Source organism: Onychostruthus taczanowskii, unplaced genomic scaffold, assembly GCF_017590055.1.
Source record: "Onychostruthus taczanowskii isolate IOZ18803 unplaced genomic scaffold, ASM1759005v1 scaffold90, whole genome shotgun sequence".
Classification (NCBI taxonomy): Eukaryota; Metazoa; Chordata; class Aves; order Passeriformes; family Passeridae; genus Onychostruthus; species Onychostruthus taczanowskii.
In genome coordinates, this window is record NW_024506994.1 from 2,472,148 (window position 1) to 2,495,320 (window position 23,173).

The 23,173-nt window shown below is 46.0% G+C and overlaps 1 protein-coding gene and 4 non-coding genes across 5 annotated transcripts; 2 read left to right on the forward strand and 3 right to left on the reverse strand.

The window, feature by feature from the left end:
• Positions 1–10,257: 10,257 nt before the first annotated feature.
• TRNAW-CCA lies at positions 10,258–10,329 on the reverse strand. The gene has a single exon. It is a non-coding gene; the product is annotated as a tRNA-Trp (tRNA).
• A 1,503-nt stretch (positions 10,330–11,832) lies between these two features.
• TRNAR-ACG lies at positions 11,833–11,905 on the forward strand. The gene has a single exon. It is a non-coding gene; the product is annotated as a tRNA-Arg (tRNA).
• A 1,978-nt stretch (positions 11,906–13,883) lies between these two features.
• TRNAR-ACG lies at positions 13,884–13,956 on the reverse strand. Its single transcript has one exon. It is a non-coding gene; the product is annotated as a tRNA-Arg (tRNA).
• A 1,625-nt stretch (positions 13,957–15,581) lies between these two features.
• On the reverse strand, positions 15,582–15,653 carry TRNAW-CCA. Its single transcript has one exon. It is a non-coding gene; the product is annotated as a tRNA-Trp (tRNA).
• A 4,459-nt stretch (positions 15,654–20,112) lies between these two features.
• Positions 20,113–22,444, forward strand: LOC121347509 (gallinacin-11-like). The gene is made up of 3 exons (XM_041426214.1): positions 20,113–20,170; positions 21,072–21,200; positions 22,317–22,444. Exons 1-3 carry the CDS (start codon positions 20,113–20,115, stop codon positions 22,442–22,444), a joined length of 315 nt encoding a protein of 104 aa, XP_041282148.1.
• The last annotated feature ends 729 nt before the right edge of the window (positions 22,445–23,173 follow it).

The following is a 23,173-nucleotide window of genomic DNA, read 5'->3' on the forward strand; positions in this document are numbered from 1 at the left end:
CAAATAAAGTTAGAGTGTGGCACTGGGAAAGGTTGTGATTATTTTTTATTATTTGAAAAAGCTCCACTCACTTCCACGGCTTTATTTTCCCTCCTCTGGAACAAAATCAATCTGTTATCAGAGTTAAATTATATACTTTCATTTACATGGACTGCCATAGCACTCAGATTTTGCTGAACAGCCTCTTTCCTTGCAGAAAGAGAACAACCTCTAGGAAACAGGGAGGAAGATTTTTGCAATGAGGGTGGAAAACCCATGGACAGGTTGCCCAGGGAGGTTGTATGAATACCTCTGGAAACAATCAAGGATGGGGCTAGGAACAATCTGGTCCTGTGGAAGGTGTCCTTGCCCATGGCAGGGGGTTTACTGAGATGAACTTTAAGGTCCTTTCCAAGCCAAACTCTTCAAATTCCATGATTTCATGGAAGTGACCAACACGTTGAACCCTGCTAGCACAGGCAACCCGAAAATGTCACTCAGAGCAAGAGGAAAATTCCACGACTTTGACTCCTAACCAAAACAAAAACAGGAGCAAACTGGTTGCTTAAAACCGGGCAAAACTTGTATAAAACAGGGAAGGAGCAGAACAATTCATGCAGTACAGCAGTGACCTGGGGCTGGAACATGGAAGTGTGTGCATGGAACTCTATCCCACAGTACCCAGGGCCAGGATGAAGTCCTGGAGATCTCTGTTGATCACCAACTTCCACACATGAGGTGGGAATTCAAGGAGCTGCAAGTACCTATCCCAGAGAAATCAAGCAAAGAGGAGCTGGGGGGATTTTGCAATTCAATTTTCCTGAATTTTGTCCCAGCAGCCCCTTTCCAAAGGTGATATTGCAAGGAAAATCTAATGTTGTTGTGTTGCAAACAGCATTTCAAGCTGATTTTTTCAATCTTCTGCAAGACAGGGTTTTTTCTTCTCTTGTTCCCTCCTTGGGTAACAAACTACCTCCATAATAATTCACAGCAAACACCATACATGATGTTATACAAGAGGGGTTTGCCTCAGTGTTTTCTCTTAAGTGTAACTCATCAGCTAATGGCAAATGAAAAGAAGTCTAGGAACCACTATGCTTTTGAGAAAGTTTGTTTAAAATATGTTGCATGTATTTGGATGGTGGCAAAACTTCATTTTACCATTGTAAATATAAATATGCCTTTAAAATCTCATAGGCACAGGATTGTTTAAGAAATCATGTGCTTATGTTCCATTAAAACCAAATGCGTACTAAAACATAATCCAGTACTCTCCTGGCTTTCCTAATGATAGCAAAAATCATTATTATAGAATCATAGAATCATGAAAAAATTTGGGTTGGAAGGGACCTTGAAGATCATCCCATTCTACCTCTGCCACGGGACACCTTCCACTACCCCAGGTTGCTCCATCTGGAACAGCCTGGTCTAGTGGAAGGTGGAACATCCTTGGAACTGTCCAAAACCAGGCTGGATGAGGCTTTGGGGAACCTGGGGAAGTGGAAGGTGTCCCTGCCCATGGCAGGGGGTTGAAACTGGATGGTCTTCAAGACCCATTCCAGCCCAACCCATTCTGTGATTCCATGTTTCTACCCTTTGACATCATCCTGCTAAGGGCATGTGGAAGAGGTTTTACAGAGACTTCTGTGAGCCAGAGAGAAATTTGATAAGAGAATCCATATTTACGCCTGAAAGAATTTTCTACCAAGGTCATTGACACAGAAACCAAGAAAGAAAGGATAAATAAGAGAAACCTGCAACTGCCTATTCCAATGAGCACTTTGTCTTTCATGACCAATGAGTAAAGTCTAAACTTATGAGTTTTGTAAGAATGCATAAAAAGCACACATGCTATGATAAAAATGGTTTGAAGCCTTCTGAAAATGGAGTGTGCTGCTTTGTATTGTCTCCATCTCAACTATGACAAGGGCACAATGAGAATGGGAAAATGAGGGCCAAGGTTGCTTCATCCGTGAAAATTTATTAGTGGGCATCCTCTAATGGATACTCTTGGCTCTCACACACAGTATTCCCACATGTCTCTTGTCATTAGAGGGGTTTGTGCCATTCCCATGGGCTAAATGGGTGCACAGGTTTTTACCTCTGTTTTTCCATCGGTCCTCACTGTGCTTGGCAACAGCTACAAAGGTCTCCTATTAAAGAAATATTGTAAATTTTTTAGATGAGGAGAAATACAGCAGATGAGTTAATGAATCCCGGTGTGTGAGACATTGGCTGGTGTCATTGAAAGGGCACAAGGGGAGGCCCCTGTGCATTTGAGTTTCAGGGATGGTGCTGTGCTGAGGTCTGGGAACCTGGTCAATTATTACCTGCCCTTGGCTGTTTTGATCTCAGCTGCTTGTGCCCTCCTGTTGCAATCCAGACACTGAGTCAACATTAAATAGAAATTTAAATGACAGCACTGAACACCAGCTGGGAGAATGTACTGTCCTCTGTGCCTCTAAGATAAAGGGGAATTCCTCTGTGGAGGAGAGGGTGAGAAGGAATAATAATGAGTGTTTGAGAGGAAGGAGGAAGGCAGGATATCATGTAGGTTATGGAGAAAAGACTGGTCCTTCTCTGGTCCTGATGAGGAGTTCCCTGATGTGTCACACAGCCCTAGTGCTGCTGCTTTTCCTGAAAAATACTGAGACTTCTGTGTGGATGGTGTCTTACAGAATAACACAGAAGCCTTAAATTTTAAGAGTTATTGAGCAGTTGATGACAAGATAAAACACCAGAAGTGTCTTCATTAGACAGTGAGCAGGGTCTGAATGCTTCTCTCTGTGCATCATTTAAATGTTAGACAGTGAGCAGGGTCTAAATGCTTCCCTCTATGCATCATTTAAATGTTAGACAGTGAGCAGGGTCTAAATGCTTCTCTCTGTGCATCATTTAAATGTCTACTCCTGTGTTGTACTGGGTAGTTTCTGTTGCCTTTGGCACCATCATCATCATCAAAAACAGAATCATGGAACTCCACTGATTCTTGTTAGGTAGGAAGCTGCTAATGCTGCAGCCACAAGAATTGGATTAATATATATTTATATCTGTAATCAGTCAGGTCAGCATGGCATTGACCTTCTCCTTGTTTTCATCTGTAGCAGACAACTCCCTTGTGCCTGCTACATCCAAGATCACATTACAATTTACTGAGCTGCAGCTAATTCAGGCAGCAGAGTGTGAGCAGTGATTCAGGATGTGACCACTGAAAACTCATCATCTGCAATATTCAATTATTAGAACAGCCCTGACAGTTTTATCTTCTGCTAGCCCTCTGCCAAAAATTCCTGGGCTGTTTCAATGATTAGACCTGGCTAGGAGCTATTCCAGCAGGCAACCTGGTGTGGTGACCTCGGACTGGAAGCCAAAAATTGCACAGTATGGGTATGGTCAAATGATGTCATCTCAGAACCCAGAGAAAGGCACTGTTATGAGTTCCAGGCTGTATTTGCAACTAATCATATTACAATTATTACATATTGCAACTGACAGAACGAGAAGACAGAGTCTCAAGCTGCACCAAGGGAAATATAGGTTGGATATTAGGAAAAGATTTTTTACGGAAAGAATGATCAAACTCTGGAATGATCTGCCCAGGGATGTGGTGGAGTCATCATCCTTGGATGTGTTTAGAAGAGATTGGATGTGGCCCTCAGTGCCTGGTTTAGTTGCGGTGTTAGGGCATGGGTTGGACTTCGTGATCTTGAAGGTCTCTTCCAACCTAATGATTCTGTAATTCTGTGAATTATTCATATTTGTCTGTTTTGGCACCTGCTGCAAATGAGCCTTTTATAAGATGCTTCATCAAGTGCCCTTCTCCCAATCCTCATGGTTCAGTTGTCTTGAATCCCTCTGTCCTGCTGCTATCAATCTTTCTTCTGCTATAAATGACAACTAATAACAATAATTTTTTTGAGATCTAAATATCTGTCTTCCACACAGGTGAGTGTCCTGATCAAAGTTTGGAATTGCACGGAGTTTCATTCCTGTCTCTGCTTGAATGCCACTGTCCCCAAGAGAAATCACAGTGATTATGGATGTGTAAATCCCACTCTGTGAGTCAACCAGTGCAGATCTCCACTTGCACAGATGGCACGCAGTGAGGGATAACACTAAAAGAAAAGGTATCACTAAACTAACAAAAAAGCTTGTCCATTCAGTTATAAAAGATGACTTGAAATATCATATCACAGGACAGTTTGGGTTGGAAGGACCTTAAAGAACATCTTGTTCCACACCCTGCCATAAGCAGGGACACCTTCCATTCCCCCAGGTTGCTCCAAGCTCCATCCAACCTGGCCTTGGACACTTCTAAAGAGCAAAGAAAACCAGCTACCAGCTGGAGGAGTCACCTGAAATAGTTAGATACTTTGATTTACTCAGTTATCTCATTTCTAGCCCTCTGTAAAGCCGCCCACAACTTCGAAGGTCAATATCAGGGACAAAACCCAGTTGTGCAAGCCATGACATCATCAAGCACGTCACCAATTTCCAGTGAGCCAATCAGGGCATTGTGTAATGCAGGGGCCACAGCTGGGAATGGAGTTTGTTTTATCCCACCCAACGGGCAATATCTGCTGGGGATGAGAAGTGGCAATGCCTGGCTCTTCACTTGTTCCTACACCACCCAATTGTTTTTACTTCCCAGGCTCTAGTTTAAATTTCAGTTAATGTTTTTTCTTGAAACTATTTTCCCGCCTCCTAGTTTCTAGTTTAAATTTCAGTTAATGTTTTTTCTTGAAACTATTTTCCCTGAAATTAGTTTTTTCCTGGAACTACACCCTTTGTGGATTGAAAGAACTTTTTAGATGACTATGCTATTTCTTAGGAGTCATAGAGACAGGACTCTGAGCATTTCCTTGATATCTGATGTCCTTTAAATATCAACTTGGGAAAGCATGAGGATGGTGAGGCACTGGCACAGGTTGCCCAGAGCAGCTGTGGGTGCCCCATCCCTGGAAATGTCCAAGGCCAGACTGGATGGGGCTTGGAGCACCCTGGGATAGTGGAAGGTGTTCCTGCCCATGGCACAGGATGGAACTGGATGATCTTTAAGGTCCCATCCAACCCAAAATGTTCCATCCTGTGATCTATCAGATGAACCTCTGGGAGCATCAGGTAAATATAATTTCTGCCTCTCCTTCCATTTTGTCTCTCCATTCACGGATATTTTTTCCCCACCTCGCTGGTCTCCATGCTGGGGGATGAGGTTTGCTGCAACCTCAGCTGGGAGCAGGGCTGACATTGCAACAGCTGTACACTTCCAGCATGGAAGAATCCCTCAAAAAACAGGGAAGTCACAGAGTTGTTAATTTTTTATCTCCCTTCCTCACAGATGTTGACATGGCAAAAACCATCCTGACTCTCATCTGCTGAAGTTTACAAAACGTTCAAGATGATTTTCAATGACCCTGAGCCCCCTCTGCACAGATGTCTCCACAGAGCTACGCAGGGCCAATAGCTCCTGCTCCCCTGTGCATGACTTTCCTGGGAAACCACGTCTTGAACAGCAGCACCTCACCCCCTCCTTGAAGGATGGGATTCCTCCTGGGTAATGAGCCACTAGGAAACTGAACTTTGGAAAGGCCAAGATTCCTAGCAGCATTAAGGGCTGCATTTCTCAAGTCATCTGCACATTTTCACTCCCATGCCTTTGCTGAGGGTATAAAACAGAGTTTAACCCACCTTTTACCCCCATCTCCAGCCCCCCAGAGGGGCAGTGAGGTTGAGTTTGTGGGTGTGGGTGCAAAGGTCCTTTCCAGTCCAAATGATTCCGTGATTCTGAGGCAACAAGGGTGGCTGGCCACATCCATACTGTTGAATTCCTTCAGCTTCAGGAACAGGTGGCTGGATTAGAACTATCCACAGGGAGTGGTTCCTAGCCCATACCAACCCCCATGGGTTTGTGACAGTTCTGGGCCCAAACTGAGCCAGTTTAGCTGATATTACAGAGACAGGCCCTGTACCTCTGTCCCCACCCTGCTTTACTGCCAGCATGGACATGGTGCTGCTCCAGGACATTTTGTTATGGATGTTCTCACAGGAGAGGGTAGATCGAGCCTTTCCTTCCCTCCTTCCCCTCTCACTCCTTCTGCCCCAGGACACTCAGCAGTTCTCCTGGTACATTATTTGGACCAAAGCTGTTGCAATCACACCACAAATAAGTGAAATCTCTGGCTTTTACCCTAAAATCTAATTGGCCTTTCAGATTACAGCAGTTCTGTATTTAATCAGCCATTTCCACCACATAAAGGACATAGGTCGTGTGCAGTGATTTAGCTGCAATAACAGTTTTGGTTACAGGAATATGATATAAAATCTCAGAAGTATAGAGGAAGGAAAGAAGGAAGGAAGGAAGGAAGCTGTTGGATCAAATCCCATTTGCAGGCAGCTCCTGTTCTTACATAAGGGACAAAATCCCAGGGAAAAGTTCAGGCAAAGGAAAGAAATTTGGTTGATTTTCCATTCTTAAAAGTCTAAGAGCTATATTATTTCTCTATCAACTTTGGAAGATGGGGAATGATATACTGAGCAGGGCCATCTTCTCCAGCCTCATCTTGCCATTTTCTTTCTTGGGAAAAATTCCCATCATGACTTTTTCACTGCAAATATAAGGCATAAAAAGTGTCTAACACACTTCTGGGGCTTTGAAAAGCTAATGGACTGTGATAGAGCAGGGAATGCAATTAGGATGATGGGTACCTACAAACTGATAAGCTCTGGCTTGTATTCATTCAGGCATTTATTAGATTTAAAAAATCTACTCTTGATTTTTAAATCCACTGCCAGTGTTGGTGTCTGCTCACAAGGCTGGTGGTCCCTGTGCATTGTCCAGGTTTTCTTGGAATTTGTTCTGATATTCACCCAGTTCCTAAGACAGCAACCTGAAAATCACTCATGAGTACATCCTGGGTCTGCACCTGGCAAGACAGCTGAAAAAACAGAAAAAAGCATTTACAAGAAATTAATTATGAATGAAGGTCTGGAATCTGATGACAAATAAGTTTGACGATTTTTAGGCTTGGGGATTGCAACAGAGATAGAGATAAGAAATTGCTTTGAGCCTTTTTTATTGGTGGTTTCCCCTGAAATAAATCCAAGGAAATATTTCTCTCTTGAAGATTCTTAGCTGATAATCCATCCCATACTGCTTTATGACCTGATTCTAAAGATACCAGTGTACAAGCTGAAACCCTTCTGCCTCCTGATTGCAGAGAAAGATAAATATCAGCCACATGCTGCCAACAAAATGTACATTGGGAAAGAAATTACCCAGTGTCACAACCTGGGTTATTTTCCCCTAAATCCATTATCCCCGAGTATTTATGTTATATATTTTCCCACTTGTTCCATTTTATAAAGTTCCCTGATGTCTGTGTGGCTTTTAAATAGCTGGAATAAAATGGCCAATACCACACTCTTTGGTTTTGTTTTTTTTTCCATGCCATTGCTGAAGATATTTATAAAAATTTGTCCCCACATGGAAGAGTGAGCAATCACAGCCCTGGCACCCCCATCCTGCTCCACACTAAGGCAGGAGTGAGGTGTAGATGTAAACAGGGAAGGGATGAGAGCACCAGGGACAGGCTTGGCCAGAGGAAATGAGAGACACAAAGTTTGTTAAAATCACAGAATTACTGAATTATTTAGGTTGGAAAAGAGCTCCCAGACCACTGAGTCCAATCTGTGACCAATCCCCATCTTGTCAGAGCACTGAGTGCCACGTCCAGTAATTCCATGGACACTTCCAGGGATGGAAAATCCACCACCTCCCTGAACAGCCCCTTCCAACTCCTGACCACCCTTTCCATGAAGAAATTCTTCCTAGTATCTAAATATTAATTTTAAAAATGTTAATAGGTTTATCCATCACTTCCATCATTCTCCATCACTTCTCCAGCAGTCACTTCATTGATTGGTTGAAGTGCTGATGGAATAAAGGCTAAAGATCTTTTTTTTTTTGGCATGGAATGAGCCTCCCTCCACAAACAGGAGGACCCACAAGTTGCCTGGAAAGGGTGTGGAATCGCCCTCACTGGAGATATTCCAGAACTGTCTGGACACAATCCTGTGTCTTCTAGGATGAGCCTGCTTGAGCAGGGAGGTTGGGCCAAATGACCTCCAGTGGTGCCTTCCAACCTTTTCCAATCCGTGTTTCTGTGATATTCTTAGAAAAGTCCAGCAGACCAAAAACAAAACCTGTCCTTGGTCACTCACAGGGAGACGTGACCTTGTCTTCAATTTGGACACTGAGACCTGAACCAACAGGGTGGAGAGAAATGAAAACAAAACTTCAACTTCCAAAACAGTCATGGGATCATTCTAGAAGGAAGCCTGGTGACACAAGAGTGACACTATGTTGCTTATACAGACAGAAAAAAAAACCCCAAAAACCAAAACAAACAACCTTGCTGCCTGACAAAACATACTTCAAATTTCTACAGAAAAACATTTCCACCAGACACAAAAAGTCCAGAGTTGAACCCAATCCGTGCCTGTGTTCAGGTTTCACATCCTCCTCTGGTCAAGCTACTTCTAAGTCAATGTTCAGAGTAAACTACTTTGTGTAACAGACCTCAATAGGGCTGGTCACAATTCCCTGAGAACTGCATTTTCAATGAAAAATGAAGTTATATAAGAAAGAGAATTTGTTACAGGAATTTACAGCAATATGGAATATTTTAAGCCTTTCTCCCTCACATCTCCCCATTTGATGCAGCCTCAAAGATTTCCTTGTTTATGCAAGACAGAGTATTTTAACTGGAAACATTTGGAGAGTCTCAAGATTATGAAACAATATTGGCTATTAAATAGTTTATGACAACTTTTCTTGAATTGGAGACAAGTTCCACTCTCTGTTGAAGTGTCCCTTTGATTAAACCTCATCACCAGGCTCTTCACATCATCAATCATCAAATGGTTTGGGTTGAAAGGGGACCTTGAAGATCCTCTCATTCCAACACCCCTGTCATGAGCAGGGATGCCTTCCCTAGATTGTGACTCAAAATGCTCCTGCTTTAAAAAAAAAAAATATAGATATAGATATATATATATAAATGCTTTCAGAAGTCTTAAGAGTTTGGTCCTTTGAAAAGTGAGAATAGTTGTAAAGTCAGCATTTTTTTTTTTTTATGAAATGTAAAACTGTTCCCATTGCCTGCAGTGAAAATAGTTCTGGTGGGAAGTCTACAAGAATAATGCTTCCTACCAGATATCCTTTCAAGAGAGTGCCAGTTGTCCCAAATACAGCATCTTGGACATTGTGCTATTTGGGGCTTTTTCATGTGTGGAAGATTTACAAAAGGAAATACCTGAGTTTCTTTCCATTCTGAGAAGTCAAAGGGACAGAAAATCACATTATGGAGACAGAGCCAAAGACAAGGACAATTGACTTAATGATCTTGGAGGTCTTTTCCAACCTCCATGATTCTGTGACATTGAAAGCAGTGAGGCAGCGACATCTTGAGGAAATCCCTGCTCACTCAACCCTTTGGTGGCACTCCAGGAGTTATGGAATAAGGGATCTCAGCTTCTTGTATTTCTTATTGATCCATTGTCTTATCTCAGTATGTCTCCTGTTTATATATCTTAAAATTCACCTTGAAAGAGCCTTTAAAGGAGTTCAACTACTTTTTATGAATTATAACTCATATAAGGTCCTTCTTACAGATTCAAGCCTTTTTTCCAGCCCTCCATGCCCTCTGTCCAGCTCACCATGGGGAATCAAAAGAAGACTAAGCAGAGAGTTAAAGGTCCTGATGACCAGTCCTGATGGCTCAGGTTAGGCTCCCCACAGCCAGGTGTTTCAAAAGAATCAACAAAAAAACCTCACTGACACAGTGAAGCAAGTTCAGTGAGAGCCGTCAAGGTGGTGGGGGAGTTGGATATGGGGGATGTGGAGAGACATGGGGAGAAATTGGGATTATTCAATCCGAGGAAGAATGTATAAAGGGATCTTATCCCCCCTAACAGTTCCTTGACTTTCCAAAGGGGTTTTGGGACCAGAAGAATTAATACCCTGACATGAAGCCACATCTGGGGTGCCCCCTATTCCTGTCAGCTTTGCCAACATAGGATAAGGGAAAGCTGAAGTGATGCTTTGAAGAAGCAAAACTCTGAAAATACTTTGAACACTCATCCAGCAAGGAAAGACCACTCTGCCATGGCTCATCCCCTGCCCTTCAGCAGGAATTTGGGGTACAGATTTACAGAGTGGGAAGGCAAAAGGAAATGTACAGGAAATGCCCATCTCACAACACCACAGAGGGGACATCCTGACCCCGGTGTGATTTGAACACACAGCCTTCTGATCTGGAGTCAGACGCGCTACCATTGCGCCACGAGGTCAGGGGTGGGATATTTTCCCCCCAAATATCATCCTGGAATTTGGGGCATTCTTTGAGGGAACGGGAATTTTGCTTCACCTGACACAGGAGTGGCACCATCTTTGCCTGCCTTGCCTTGCTAAAAAAAGAGGGCTCTAAATGAGAAACTTCACAGGAAGAAGGACAAAAATGGCCACAGCCCAGAGCAGCCCTGCAGAGCCTCTCCCAGGAGAAACAGACTCCTGGATGTGGTGTCTCCAGAGGGACAGGAAAAATGGTGGCCCAGTGCTGGAACCCTGATTACTAAGAATTTTACATTTCTGTGCTGACAGGCACTGACCCCCAAGAGAACACTGCATTTGACCTGAGGCTGTGGAGAAGGCTTCCAAAAATGAATGACAGAGCTGGCATTATGGGTGTGTAGTTTGAACAGAAGTGTGTAATATCACATAGTAGGAAACTTAGAGTTTAAGGTTTTAGAATATAGTAAGTGTCATTTCTTAATTAAACAGTTTATCCTTAAAAAACCTTAGAGAGGGACACAGACAGATACAACTTCATTTTTAGTTTGGTAAAATATAATACAGTAGAACTCACAGTATGTAAAACTATAATATAGATAAAAACTAATAAACATCTGGGTCCAAACATGAAATTCCATCTCACATATTTAATCCCAACCTTAACAAAAAAAAGCAAAAACTCCACAGCCCAGTACCTCCCTGGGGACAGAAGCTCCATTCACGTGGAAGATGCATGGATATCAAACCCATGATTCACAGGGCACAGGTTATAACCAGAGTGCAGGACAAAGCAGGGAGGTGTGGTGGGTGTCTGCTGCACTTTGCCTGATGAAGAAGCTGAAGAGAGTGAAGGCTTTCTCTGATAAGAGGAAAAAGCTCCACAACTGCAGGCTCAGTCACTCCTGGGGGACCTGGACTTATCTCCATGTGGTGTTTCCCTGTAAGACCAGGTGAGGTGGCACAGTCAGTCCTGGAGTGTTTAAGGACAATGGTTCAGTGTAAGGTGATGGAAATGGAGAGAGGTTCCTGATGAACACCACTAGGAATTGTTTCAAGAAAAGAGTAAAAAAGAAGAGTCTGGTCCATCCCACCTCAAAGGCCAGGTGAGAATGTTCCTGAAATGAAGGAAGAATGTGATGATGGCTGGAGACAGGGACCATGGACTTCCCAAGGGCAGAACACTGAGACAATGCAATTCCTTCCACAATGGCCAAATGGACACTGAGGAACATCATTTGTCTTGACTTTGGTTTCACCTCTGACAAGGTCTCCCAGCAGCAGGACACAAACACAGAGAGCAGCTGAGCTCAACCCAAAGGCAAATCAAGGGGCCAGGACCAGGCACTGAGGGGGTTGGGGTCACTGTTGGTGGTCCAGGGGACCCTTCACTGCTGGATGCTGAGCTGGGAGTGGGTCGGGGTCTCTGTGGTGGGAGCAGAGGCTGTTCCACAGAAGGAAGGACATGGCCAGCCTGGCAGGGATGTGGGGATGACCAGGGGACAGGGCCAGTGGCGCAATGGACAACGCGCCTGACTACGGATCAGGAGATTGCAGGTTCGACTCCTGCCTGGCTCAACCCTTTTAGCCCACAGAAATTCCTCCTGCTCCCTTTCTGAGCACCTTCCTTCTCCTGCCCATCATCCATCCTTCCTCCTGAAGTTGTGTCCCACATGGGGCCCACACCAGAGCCAGGGATGCCACAGCAAATCCCAAAACAGAGCATAGATACCTCCTGAACTGCTGTCCCTGAGTCAGCACTCCCAGGATGTCCTGGCACCTCGTGTGCCCTGGTCCCAGCCCCCTCCAAGGCTCACACTGGTCTTGCTGCCCTTTGTCAGTGCCTTGCCAAGTTCTGCTCTGGAAGCAGTGCCCTGCTCACAGCTTTGATGTCACAAAAAGATGTTCCTGTGATGGTGATGTTGCAGAGATGGAAAAAAAGCCTGAAAGGTTAAGGGCCTCAGGAAGACAGTTGTCCCTTGTCACCTCCACCACCAGCCTCAGGGTGATCCAGACAGGACTTAAACCTGCAGACTCCTGATCCATAGTTAGATGTGTTCATGATCCACTGAGCAACTGGCCCCAGCCTCTGATCCCACCTGCTGTCCTCACTTCAGGACCACATGGATTTATTGGTGGTTAAAGGGAAGTGGCAGGATCTCACCTTGCTCCCACCTGCCCATTCCATATCAGCCTTTCCCTCCTCACTTGTGGTCCCACTGGTTCCACCACCCAGGAGAGGAGATGCCTCTACTGAGCTCCAGGATCAGCCCAGCTGCTCTGGAGGGGTGGAGGGCACACCTTGCCTCCCTGTGGGATGTACAGTTAAACTTCCCAGGCCTTATAGAACCCTCTGTGGTGCCCAGTGGAGAGGAAAGCTTAGCCCAAGGCCACCTCCACTTGCTCCAGCCTGGTGACAGAGGGATGGGCAGGTGAGCTGTAGCATCTTGCTTGATGGCCAATTGTTGTGGGCTACCCTGCACATGGACACCTTCAACCTTCCTGGCCCAAACCACAGACACAGTGAAGGTACAAAACAGTGATGACAGCACCACAAGTGTGCAGATGTGGGATGAAGTAACAAAAGAACGTGGAAATGAGAATTTTACATAAAATAACAGTGATTTGTGATGAAAATGACATGTGGCAGTCTCCAGTCCAGACTTCTGCTTAATTTATGACGTGCAGATCAGGACTGCATGCTCAGACTCTGAATATCTCCAAGGATGTAGAGGCCACAGCCTCTCTGGGCTCCTCTCTTGGTGATTTACCATCTCACAGAGAATTTTATTTGCCAGTGTGTCCAGTCAGAGCCTGCCCTGATGCGAGGGAAGTTTTGCTGTGCAGGAAGAGACAACACTGGAGAGAGGCAGGGCACCATGGGGGAAGAAGCCCCTGACACCATCAATAGGACAGCCAGACTGTGGGCAGGAAAATTGCAAGCCAGGCAGGAGTTGAACCTGCAATCTCCTGATCCCTAGTCAGGCACATTGTCCATTGCGCCACTGGCCCTGCCCTCCCAGAGCTCTGGGGGCTTCCCATCACTGGATGGGCTTTATGACAGAATTAACTAAATATAGGAAAAAATAGATTTTAGGAGATCCTTTGGAAGCAGGTGATCCAATCCCCAGTCAGAGCACAACAGTCTTTGGTATCAGGTTGTAGCCAAACCTTAAATATCTCCAAGGATGGAAACATCAAAGCTTCTCTGGGACCCACTCTGAGACCATTGCTGTCACATGCAGAACTTGGCAAGGTGCTGACAAAGGGCAGCAAGACCAGTGTGAGCGTTGGAGGGGGTTGGGACCAGGGCACACGAGGTGCCAGGACAACCTGGGAGTGCTGGCTCTGTCCTGGCTGTGGAACAGCAGTTCAGGAGGTACCTGCGTTCCACTGTGGGATTTGCTGTAGTGTCCCTGGCTCTGGTGTGGGCCACAGACCTGCCCTTTCATAGTGTGGGACAGGACATCAAGAGCTTGAGGAAGGATGGATGATGAGCAGGAGAAGGAAGGTGCTCAGAAAGGGAGCAGGAGGAATTTCTGTGGGCTAAAAGGGTTGAGCCAGGCAGGAGTCGAACCTGCAATCTCCTGATCCGTAGTCAGGCGCGTTGTCCATTGCGCCACTGGCCCTGTCCCCTGGTCATCCCCACATCCCTGCCAGGCTGGCCATGTCCTTCCTTCTGTGGAACAGCCTCTGCTCCCACCACAGAGACCCCGACCCACTCCAGCTCAGCATCCAGCAGTGAAGGGTCCCCTGGACCAGCAACAGTGACCCCAACCCCCTCAGTGCCTGGTCCTGGCCCCTTGATTTGCCTTTGGGTTGAGCTCAGCTGCTCTGTGTTTGTGTCCTGCTGCTGGGAGATCTTGTCAGAGGTGAAACCAAAGTCAAGACAAATGATGTTCCTCAGTGTCCACTTGACTCCCAAAGAAATAATCTCTTCAAAGAAATCTATTATTTTGGTCTAGGGTGGTCTGCTTTGGTAAATCCTTGGCCTTCCAGTCATTTTCACATCTTTCCTCTTTTTGGGCATGGCTTTCTTAGGGGTTGTTTCCACAGTGTTCAGGCAGTCCTCAAGCTGTGATTGCCCAGACTAAAGGTTTCCAGATGGTCTTTCTTAATATTGAAAAAAAACTTTCCATGTTGTTCATCAGAAACTTGTCCCTTTTTCCATAATCCCACACAGCATAATTGCTCTTGATTCCCCTTCAGATATCCCCTGGACTGACCACAGCACCCCGTGTTACCCTGCTAGGCAAGCATGTCCAGGTCCTCCAGAAGCGACTGAGCCCGGAGTTAAAAAGTTTCCTGCATTTTCCTGAGGAAGGCATTAACTCCTTTTTGAGCTAAATTATGGCAAATACCCACCACAACAAAACCTCCCTGCTTGCATCCTGACCCATAATTTCCATCCAGCACAGCTCCCTGCTCAAAGGAGAGCTCTGGGCATCATGTTTCCCATATAGTCTAGTCCATGCCCCTACACTCTAAGCCCTGCCCCTCTGTCTTGGTTTGAAAAGACAGAGTCTTTTCAACACAAAGACAAGGCAAAGTCTGTTAAGGAAGGCAGGAGCCTTCCTTGAAATGGAAAATGCAAATCCCCTCCCTCCAAATTATTATAATTTTGAAATTATGGGGCTCTCAGGCAGATATGGGAATAGGAGTAACAGTTCTTTACTAGAAAAATTAAAAATACAAATGCAATAGTTCAAAAATAAACCACACAGTCAGAATACGCCCTGACACCCTGTGGGTCAGAGTGGTGGCACAGTCCCATTCCATGGTGGCTCAGCCCTCCTGCAGTGCCAGCTGTGGTTGTGTTGGAGCAGGGATCCTGTACAAGGCTGGAGTTTTCCTCTGAAGCTCCAGGGCTGCTGTAGATGAGCCAGGTCTTCTGGGAATCCAGTGGAGAAGAAAGCTGCTTCTCTGGGAATCCAGTGCAAAAGGCTGCTGTGGTGTTCCAAAGCTCAGATTCTATCCAGGTAGGAATGCTTGGCTTGTCCCCCTGGGTGGAGCATCTCCCAGTGGGATGATGGAATTTTATCAGCTGTGCAGTGACACTCACTGGCCCATGAACAGAAGAGATCTCCTGGAGGGAGGATTGGTTGTGGAAGAGATAAAGAAAAGCTGCCCAATTAACAGAGGATAACTGCCACACCCCCAACAGATGGAAATAGAATACACACCCCCAGCCTAAGACACCCTTCCACAGAACAGCCCCCCAGAAAAGCAGAGGGGTGCCAGCAGTGCCCCAGACTGACCCCGGTGTGATTTGAACACACAACCTTCTGATCTGGAGTCAGATGCGCTGCCCTTGCGCCACGAGGTCAGGATGGAGGGGTCCAGGGGACTGGGATTGGCCACCAGGAATGTCCTTTCCATGGGGACCACCCTGGGGTGTCCCTGCATCCCGGGAGCAGGGCTGTGGCTGTGGAGGGACAACCTGAGGGGAGGGTGGCCAAGGCCTGGCTCTGAGACCAGCCCAGGCTGCAGGATGAAGGAACTGGGTGGGATGAGGGGCCCTACGGGGTCAGCGAGGGCAGGAACCACGCTCAAGGATGCTCCAAGGGAAGATGGTGGCCCAGGGGGGAACACAGGACAGCTCAAGGTGGGTTTTGGCTGTGGACTCTGAAATGGTTTTGGGTAAAGTGGAGCACGCGTGGGCTCAGGCCAGACACAGCTCCTGGTGTCCTGCCCCAGCCACAGCCCTGTGCTGGCTGGGAGTGGCACCTGGAGCTCCTGCAAGGAGGGCAGGATGTCCACCCAGTGCAGGCAAGGGCCACCACCAGCTCCAGCTGCCCAGTCCTTTCCTCATGGGCTCCTGGGGCAAGGCTGCCATGGATAACCATACCAGTAAGGAGGTGAAGCCTTCCTTAGCCCTCTCCAACTCCATTCCCATCTTCATTCCTACCCCATGGAGACATGCTGGAGACACTCTGCTGGGAAACAGGGTGTCTGGAGAGGGGCAATACAGGGAGGGCTGTGGCCAGCAGTGCAATGGGCAAAGCACCAGGAAAATCCACCCTGGCTCAGCCTAATCCTGGTAAGTGCAGAGTTCTCAGTATTACTATAGTTACAGAGACTAAAAAAAGTTATAAAGCTATAGAAATGTTATAAAATTATATGAAGTTAGGAAACATTAACTTCATAGTTAACACTTACCCTGAATGTAAGAAAGTCCCTCCAAAAATTCAATTCCTCTGTAAAATTTGATGTCTGAAACCAAATCCCATCCCTGCTGTCCAAACCTATTAATAATCACCACTCATTTACTCTGAATTAACAGTGCTGAGGATGGAGCAAAGAGGCATTTCCTCTTGCTTTTACCTTTCCACCTGAGCAAATCCTGCACCACGAGGTCTCTTCCTCCTCCAGCACCTTTTCCCACAAGAGGGAGCCAGGAACCAGCTCATGGGCTCCATGAGCTGTAAATCAGGCTGGAGATTAATTTCATCCAGTGAAGGATCCTCCATCCTAAGGTCAGGCTGGAAATTCAGCTTGTTTCCTTCCTGGAAATACAGTGTTTTTTCCTCCACGGCTCAAAGTTTTTGCCTATTCAACCCCAATGGTTGCTATTAGATTTTCCCCCCATATTTTTCCCTGCTGCCAATCCCAGTGGCACCTCTCCTCATCCATCCCACTCTATCACTTGCTGCTCACAATGTTGTAAATAAAGTCAGGTTTTCAGCCAGTTTCAGGACCACTTCAGCCCAACTGCAGTCAAATCCTGCTGATTTACATTGCCATAACACAAATCTGGTTAAGTGCTCAGGGAAAGCAGATGTTTCCCATAAATTTAGAGTCCCAGGTATTGTTTTCAGAGCTGTGCCATGACTGAAAACTTCAAAATGAATGAGGAGTCTTCCCTTTTCATAAAAACTCCCTTACTCAAAGGGATGTGAGTCCCAGGCCAGATCAGCAAAACCTCCAGGGGTGGGGACTTCACCATTGCCCTGGGCAGGTGTGCCAGGGCTGGACAGGGCTTTCTGTGAAGGAATTGTTCCTAATTCCCAATCTAAACATCCCCTGGTGCAATTTGAGGTGATTCCTATTGCTCTGTCCCTTGTTTCTTGGGAGAAGATCCCGACCCACCCTTGGCTGTCCCCTCCTGTCAGGAGTTGTGCAGAGCCACAAGGTCCCCCCTGAGCCTCCTTTTCTCCAGGCTGAGCCCCTTTCCCAGCTCCCTTGGCAGCTTCTCACAAGAGATCCTTAGGCAAGGGGCAGAATTTCCACTGTGTGTGAGCATTTCTTTTGTGATCCATATAAAACACATCTCTGACCTGGAATAACCTGGGAAAGTAACCTGGGAAAGGATGAGAGCAAAAACAAGCAAACAAAGTGCAGAAGCATCAAGGCAGACTGAGATGGTGCTTGAATTTCAAAGAGTTGGGGTTTTTTCTGTGATAATTTCTGATCCTAATTTGAAGGGGACTGTGATTGTATGAGCACTTTGTGGTCTGATAGTGAGGACATTCTGGAAATGATGGAGAGGGATTCTGAATGTGAGATTACTGGGCAGTCACTCCTCTTACACTATTGTTAACACACTTCAGGTTTGAAATTTGTACTTCACCTCCCATGGAAATAAAATTTTAAAAGCCAAACATTTCCAGGCCATCACTACAGAACAAGACCTTTTTTTTTTTTTTTTCTTTTTTTTTTTTTGTGATTTAAAAAATAATTGTTGAGAAAGGTGAGTGTCTGCTCCAGTCTGACAAAGTACAATGACAGATCTTGAGAGCTGAGATGAATATCTCAGCTAGGATCCCCTTGGATGCAGTGGGAACCTGAGCCAGCTGAGGGGTTCGTGTTGCAGCCTTTGTCTCATTCCTGTCCCTGGAGTACCTGGAAATGGACACAAACACTTCTCCTTCAGGACTGGATGGCACCTGCAAATTTGCAAAGGAAAGCAAACAAAGAAAGCAGGGAGGCAGACAGAGAACAATGCACATGGCTGAGGGGGAGTTTGTATTGATATCGAGGCTGCTGGGTCAGAACAACATCAATAAATACCTTGTGCAGAAAGAGGCTGAAGTAAATGTTGGAGGGAGAACCTGGGCTGTCAGCTGCCACTTCCACTTGTCTGTTGATATCATTCAAACTCTGTGCAGACAAATACTGAGGAAAACTCATTAATCTTGTAAGAAGTGAAACATTGGGGATGGGAGTTCTTTTTCCAGGGTGGCAATTGGTAGTTAATGTTAATAAAGTTGACAAAGTTAATAGGATCTTAACTGGGAGTGTTAGTCCGTTGTTGAATGTACTTTGTTTGCCATTGTTAAGTGTTACTGTCTTACCCTGTATTTGTAGCCCTGTGCTTGTATCCCTTTCTGCCGGGAACCACTTTTTCTGCTCCCAGAAGGACTTGCACCCCGGTACTTGTATCCTTTTCCGTCAGGTCAGGAACCACTTCCCCTGCTCCCAGAGGGACTTGCACCCGGACTGAATTTTAATGAGGAGCTGTTGGTATTGTATGAACTCTCTTAAAAAACAGCAAGCCAGCACATAAACTATAGTTTTAAACTGGCTGCACTACCCGGAATCACGCACCATTTACAGAGCCAGATTCCGTCCTGTCACCATGACTTAAAGAATACTCAGTCGGGATGACACCCCTAGACTACGAGCCAACATTGTCTTCCTGAGGACTCTTGTGAGAATGGAAGCCCCAGCTCTGCCGAGTGACAAAGCTGCACTCCTCCTCCTCAGCGTTGCCCTGTGGGAGCAGTGGCGGTGTGCGCGACCCCTCGGGTTCCCCACCCAAGAGCTGTTCTTAATAAAGGCCTTTTGAAAGGAGCTTGTCTCCTGGCCCTGTTTTTCTCAATCTCACTTGTCATGCACTCTTTGTGCACCTCCCAAGTTGAAGGTGCTGCTGGTGACACCTGAAAACTGATAATCTGCACTTCATGTATCATAGAAACATGGAGTGGCAGAAGGGTTTGGGATGAAAGGGATCTGAAAAATCATCTCATTCCAAACCCCTGACATGGACAGGAAGAGCTTCCACTAAACATTTTTTTTGTTTGTTTGTTTGGTTTTTTTTTTTTTTTTTTTTTTTTTTTTTTTTTTTGTTTTTTTTTTTTTGTTCTTCACAGCACCTTTTACAGAAAAAATTACAACTATTTTATATGTTTGTGTATGGAATGATCATAATAATTTATTTCTTTATCTTGGGAACAGATGTTGCATCACAGGACAAGCAGCAGGATCAGATATTTTCTGTTGTCCAGAGAAGCTGTGGCTGCCCCTGGATCCCTGGAACTGCCCAAGGCCAGGTTGGATGGGGCTTGGATAACTTGGGATAGTGAAATCTGTCCTTGCCCATGGCAGGGGGTTGGACTGGATGATCTCTAAAGTCCTTTCCAACCCAAACTGTTCTATGATTCCATGATGATTCTGTGATATTCCATCTGCCTTCTCTCCCATGAAACAATGGCTAATTTCCTCCAGATAACCCATTACCAACCACATTGACGTTTCAAGTTAATGATGCGCTCTGGGTGGACCCATATTGATAAGGGGCCCTCCCAGCAGCCTTCCCAGTGGCCAGGCAGGCAGGCACAGCTCTTTGTCCCCTTGTGTTTTGTGCCCCTGAGCCATTGTTCAGGTTTAGCCACGTGCAGAGGTCAGGCTGTACCCGCTGCCTTCCCCTGCCACCCCTGCCAAGGCTCCCCAGACAGCCACAGCTGTTCCCACTGCCCTATAAATGCCAGAGTGCTCCCTCCTCCCCTCCTCAAAGGCTCTGGCATTGTTTTGCTGTCTCCACACTGCAGCTGAGACCTTCCACCATGAAGCTCTTCTCCTGCCTCATGGCTCTCCTGCTTTTCCTCCTCCAGGCTGTTCCAGGTAAGGGCCAAGCCCCATGCTGGGGTTTGCCTGTGCAGGAGGTACAGCTCGCTCGTGTGGTGGTGCAGAATGTTCTCCTCAGCTCCTTTTCTTAGAGCAGTTCCCTATTATCTCAGTCTAGAAGAAGAATGGTGAGCAGGTGCCACACCAGAACCTCCCCACACAAGCTTCTGCCAGGTGTTGGGTCCTATGACTCTTTGAAATGTCTTTTGTGGCACTATTAGATGGTGACAATCCAGGAAATCACCTCCTCTTCTAACCCCAGGGTTAAAAATTGTCCCCTCTGTGTACTGTAGAAGCGAGCAGAGGTGTTCCCTGGTATTGTTCAGGTTGAACTTCACCACTGACTTCAGCTGTCTGAATATCCTGGTTCCCCTTCCTCAGCCCTTCTGCTGCACTGACTCATCTTCTGATTGTGTTTTTATCCTACACGTTCTTCATGCTTAATGAACCTCCTCACCTTGAAGAAAGGCTTCCAGAGAAAGAAGGGACTGGGCTAACTGCTTGTTCCTGTTAACTGAGCCAGATCCTTCTTTTGAGGGTTTTTTAAAGCCATAATTTTATCTTCAAGGCATGTGGTGATCATGTTGTCCCTTGCATGTCCCTGCAACGCTGCAGTCCCAGAACTCAGAAGCATCCAAGACTGGGCTGTTCCTTCCCATTATAGCATGAATGGCCAGGATATGTTCAGAAAATTGCCATCAACCTCTATATTTCACTCCAGTTGTACAAAAAACCTTCCTTGAAATGCTCTGAGGTCCCAGGAGTTCCTCAAAACTTCTGGGTTTTGGGGGTATTTATGCCAGATCCCTAACTGGGGTCTGTGGGGTTTCAGCAGGAGGAATGGAGATGAGAATGGACTGATCCTGCAGCACAGCTGGGAATCCCATTCCCCCCGTAGGTCTCGGCTTGCCCAGGGACACCTTGCGTTGTTTGGAATACCACGGATACTGCTTCCACCTGAAATCCTGCCCAGAGCCGTTTGCTGCCTTTGGGACTTGCTATCGGCGCCGGAGGACCTGCTGTGTTGGTACGTGTGGGAACCCTGCCAAGAGGGCAAAATCGGGGGGAGAAATGGCTGAACTCAACAAAAGAAACTTTGCCACCAAATCATAGAATCACTGAATGGTTTGGGTTGGAAGGGAACTTAAATCCATCATCCCATGGTGAACTCATCCAGTTCCACTCCCTGCCATGGGCAGGGACACCTTCCACTATCCCAGGTTGCTCCAAGCCCCATCCAAGCTGGCCTTGGACATTTCCAGGCATGGGGTCTAAGCCATCTCTTTCCATGTACAAAGATGGACCTGTGTGTTCCTCCACTGACATCAGTGTGGAGCCTTTGGAGCTGGCCAAAATAACCCAAAGCTCTACCTCCAACTGGGGAAATACAATGAAAGTTTTGGCCCACAGAGAGTCCTCTTTCCTTGGTAAATCTTCCTATAATTATCTGTTGGGGCGCTGCTGGCTGCACCCACTCTGCTGTGCTTAATAGGTGCCAACTGATCTTTTCCCTGTTATTTTACCTGAATCTTCACAGAATTGCTTGGTTTTGGTGCTCCTCAATAGATAACCCTCAGCATAAATCATTTATGAATATATACTTTAGAAACAACTGTGCTAATCCTAAAGTTCCTCTGATCCGGCATCCTGGATCCGTCCATGGCAAGAAGTGGATATTTCTTTGCAGTTACTCTGTGTGTGTAAAGTGACCACAACCATATCATAACATTTCTTATATATTATTCTGGCTTTCGTGAAATTGCAGCTCAGGATTTTTAGATTTAGGCATTCTTGTGTTTAAAAGATCTTACTGGATTTTTCCCCCCAGGTTAGGAATTCCTTCCATTTCTTTTAAAACGTCATCCCTCACAACTTTACTCAGTGCCACCTACTTGAAATGTAGTCATTCTGCATCCATCTTTTTCACAGCTCTACAATATCTTTCCCTCAGTTAATTCTTTTTCAAGCTGGTGGGTCACAAATTCCTTCTTTTACAGAAGTGCTGTGATAAACCCCAAAGCTCATTTTTGTGTCTTTGCTTTTGGAGACACAGTAAGCACAACTTCCCAACAATCTTTGTGTATGAGATGGTTTGGATGGCAGTGTCAGGTTTCCTGGTTTGACTTTACCCTCTGAATTTCAGACACAACATCCAACTTCCACATCTGCCAAGATGAGGGAGGCCATTGTGTGCCCCCAGAAATCAGATGTCTGCAAGAGCAAGAGGGGCTCTGTCCTCGCAGAGGATGGAAGTGCTGCACAGAAGTGTGACAAGGACCTCGTGGGACTGCAGAAAACCATGGGAATGAACAGCCAAGAAAGCAAACAAGTTTTATTCCAAGTGTTGTAGATGTGTCTGCTGTTTTCAACATGCAAAGTGTGTAATTAACTAGAGGTGACATGTCTTTATATAAAGAAGGCAATAAATGCTAAATAATCAGGTGTAACAGTCATTTATTTATGGAAAGAGGCAGAATGTCTCTCTATTAGGCCCACGTGCAGAATTACACAAAAATTTGCTGTTGCATCCTTGGAAACCCCATCCCCTAATCCTTCTTACCAGCCTAATCTTATTTACCATGTTTGATTTTACACTTGAATGCTTTAGAAGACTGAGGACACCTAATCACAGAATCATTAAGGTCGGAAAAGATCTCCAAGGTCATCGAGCCCAGCCTGTGACCGATCTCCACCTTGTCACCCAGCCCAGAGCACTGAGTGACACGTCCAGTCATTCCTTGGATGCTTCAGGGAGCAGCTGAGGGAGCTGGAAAGGGGCTCAGCCTGAGAAAAGGAGGCTCAGGGGGGACCTTTGGCTCTGCACAACTCCCTGACAGGAAGGGACAGCCAGGGGGGTCAGACTCTGCCCCCAGGGGACAGGGACAGGATGGGAAGGAACAGCCTCAAGCTGTGCCAGGGGATGGTCAGGTTGGACATCAGGAGGAATTTCTTCATGGAAAGGATGGTCAGGCATTAAAACAGGGTGCCCAGGGCAGTGAT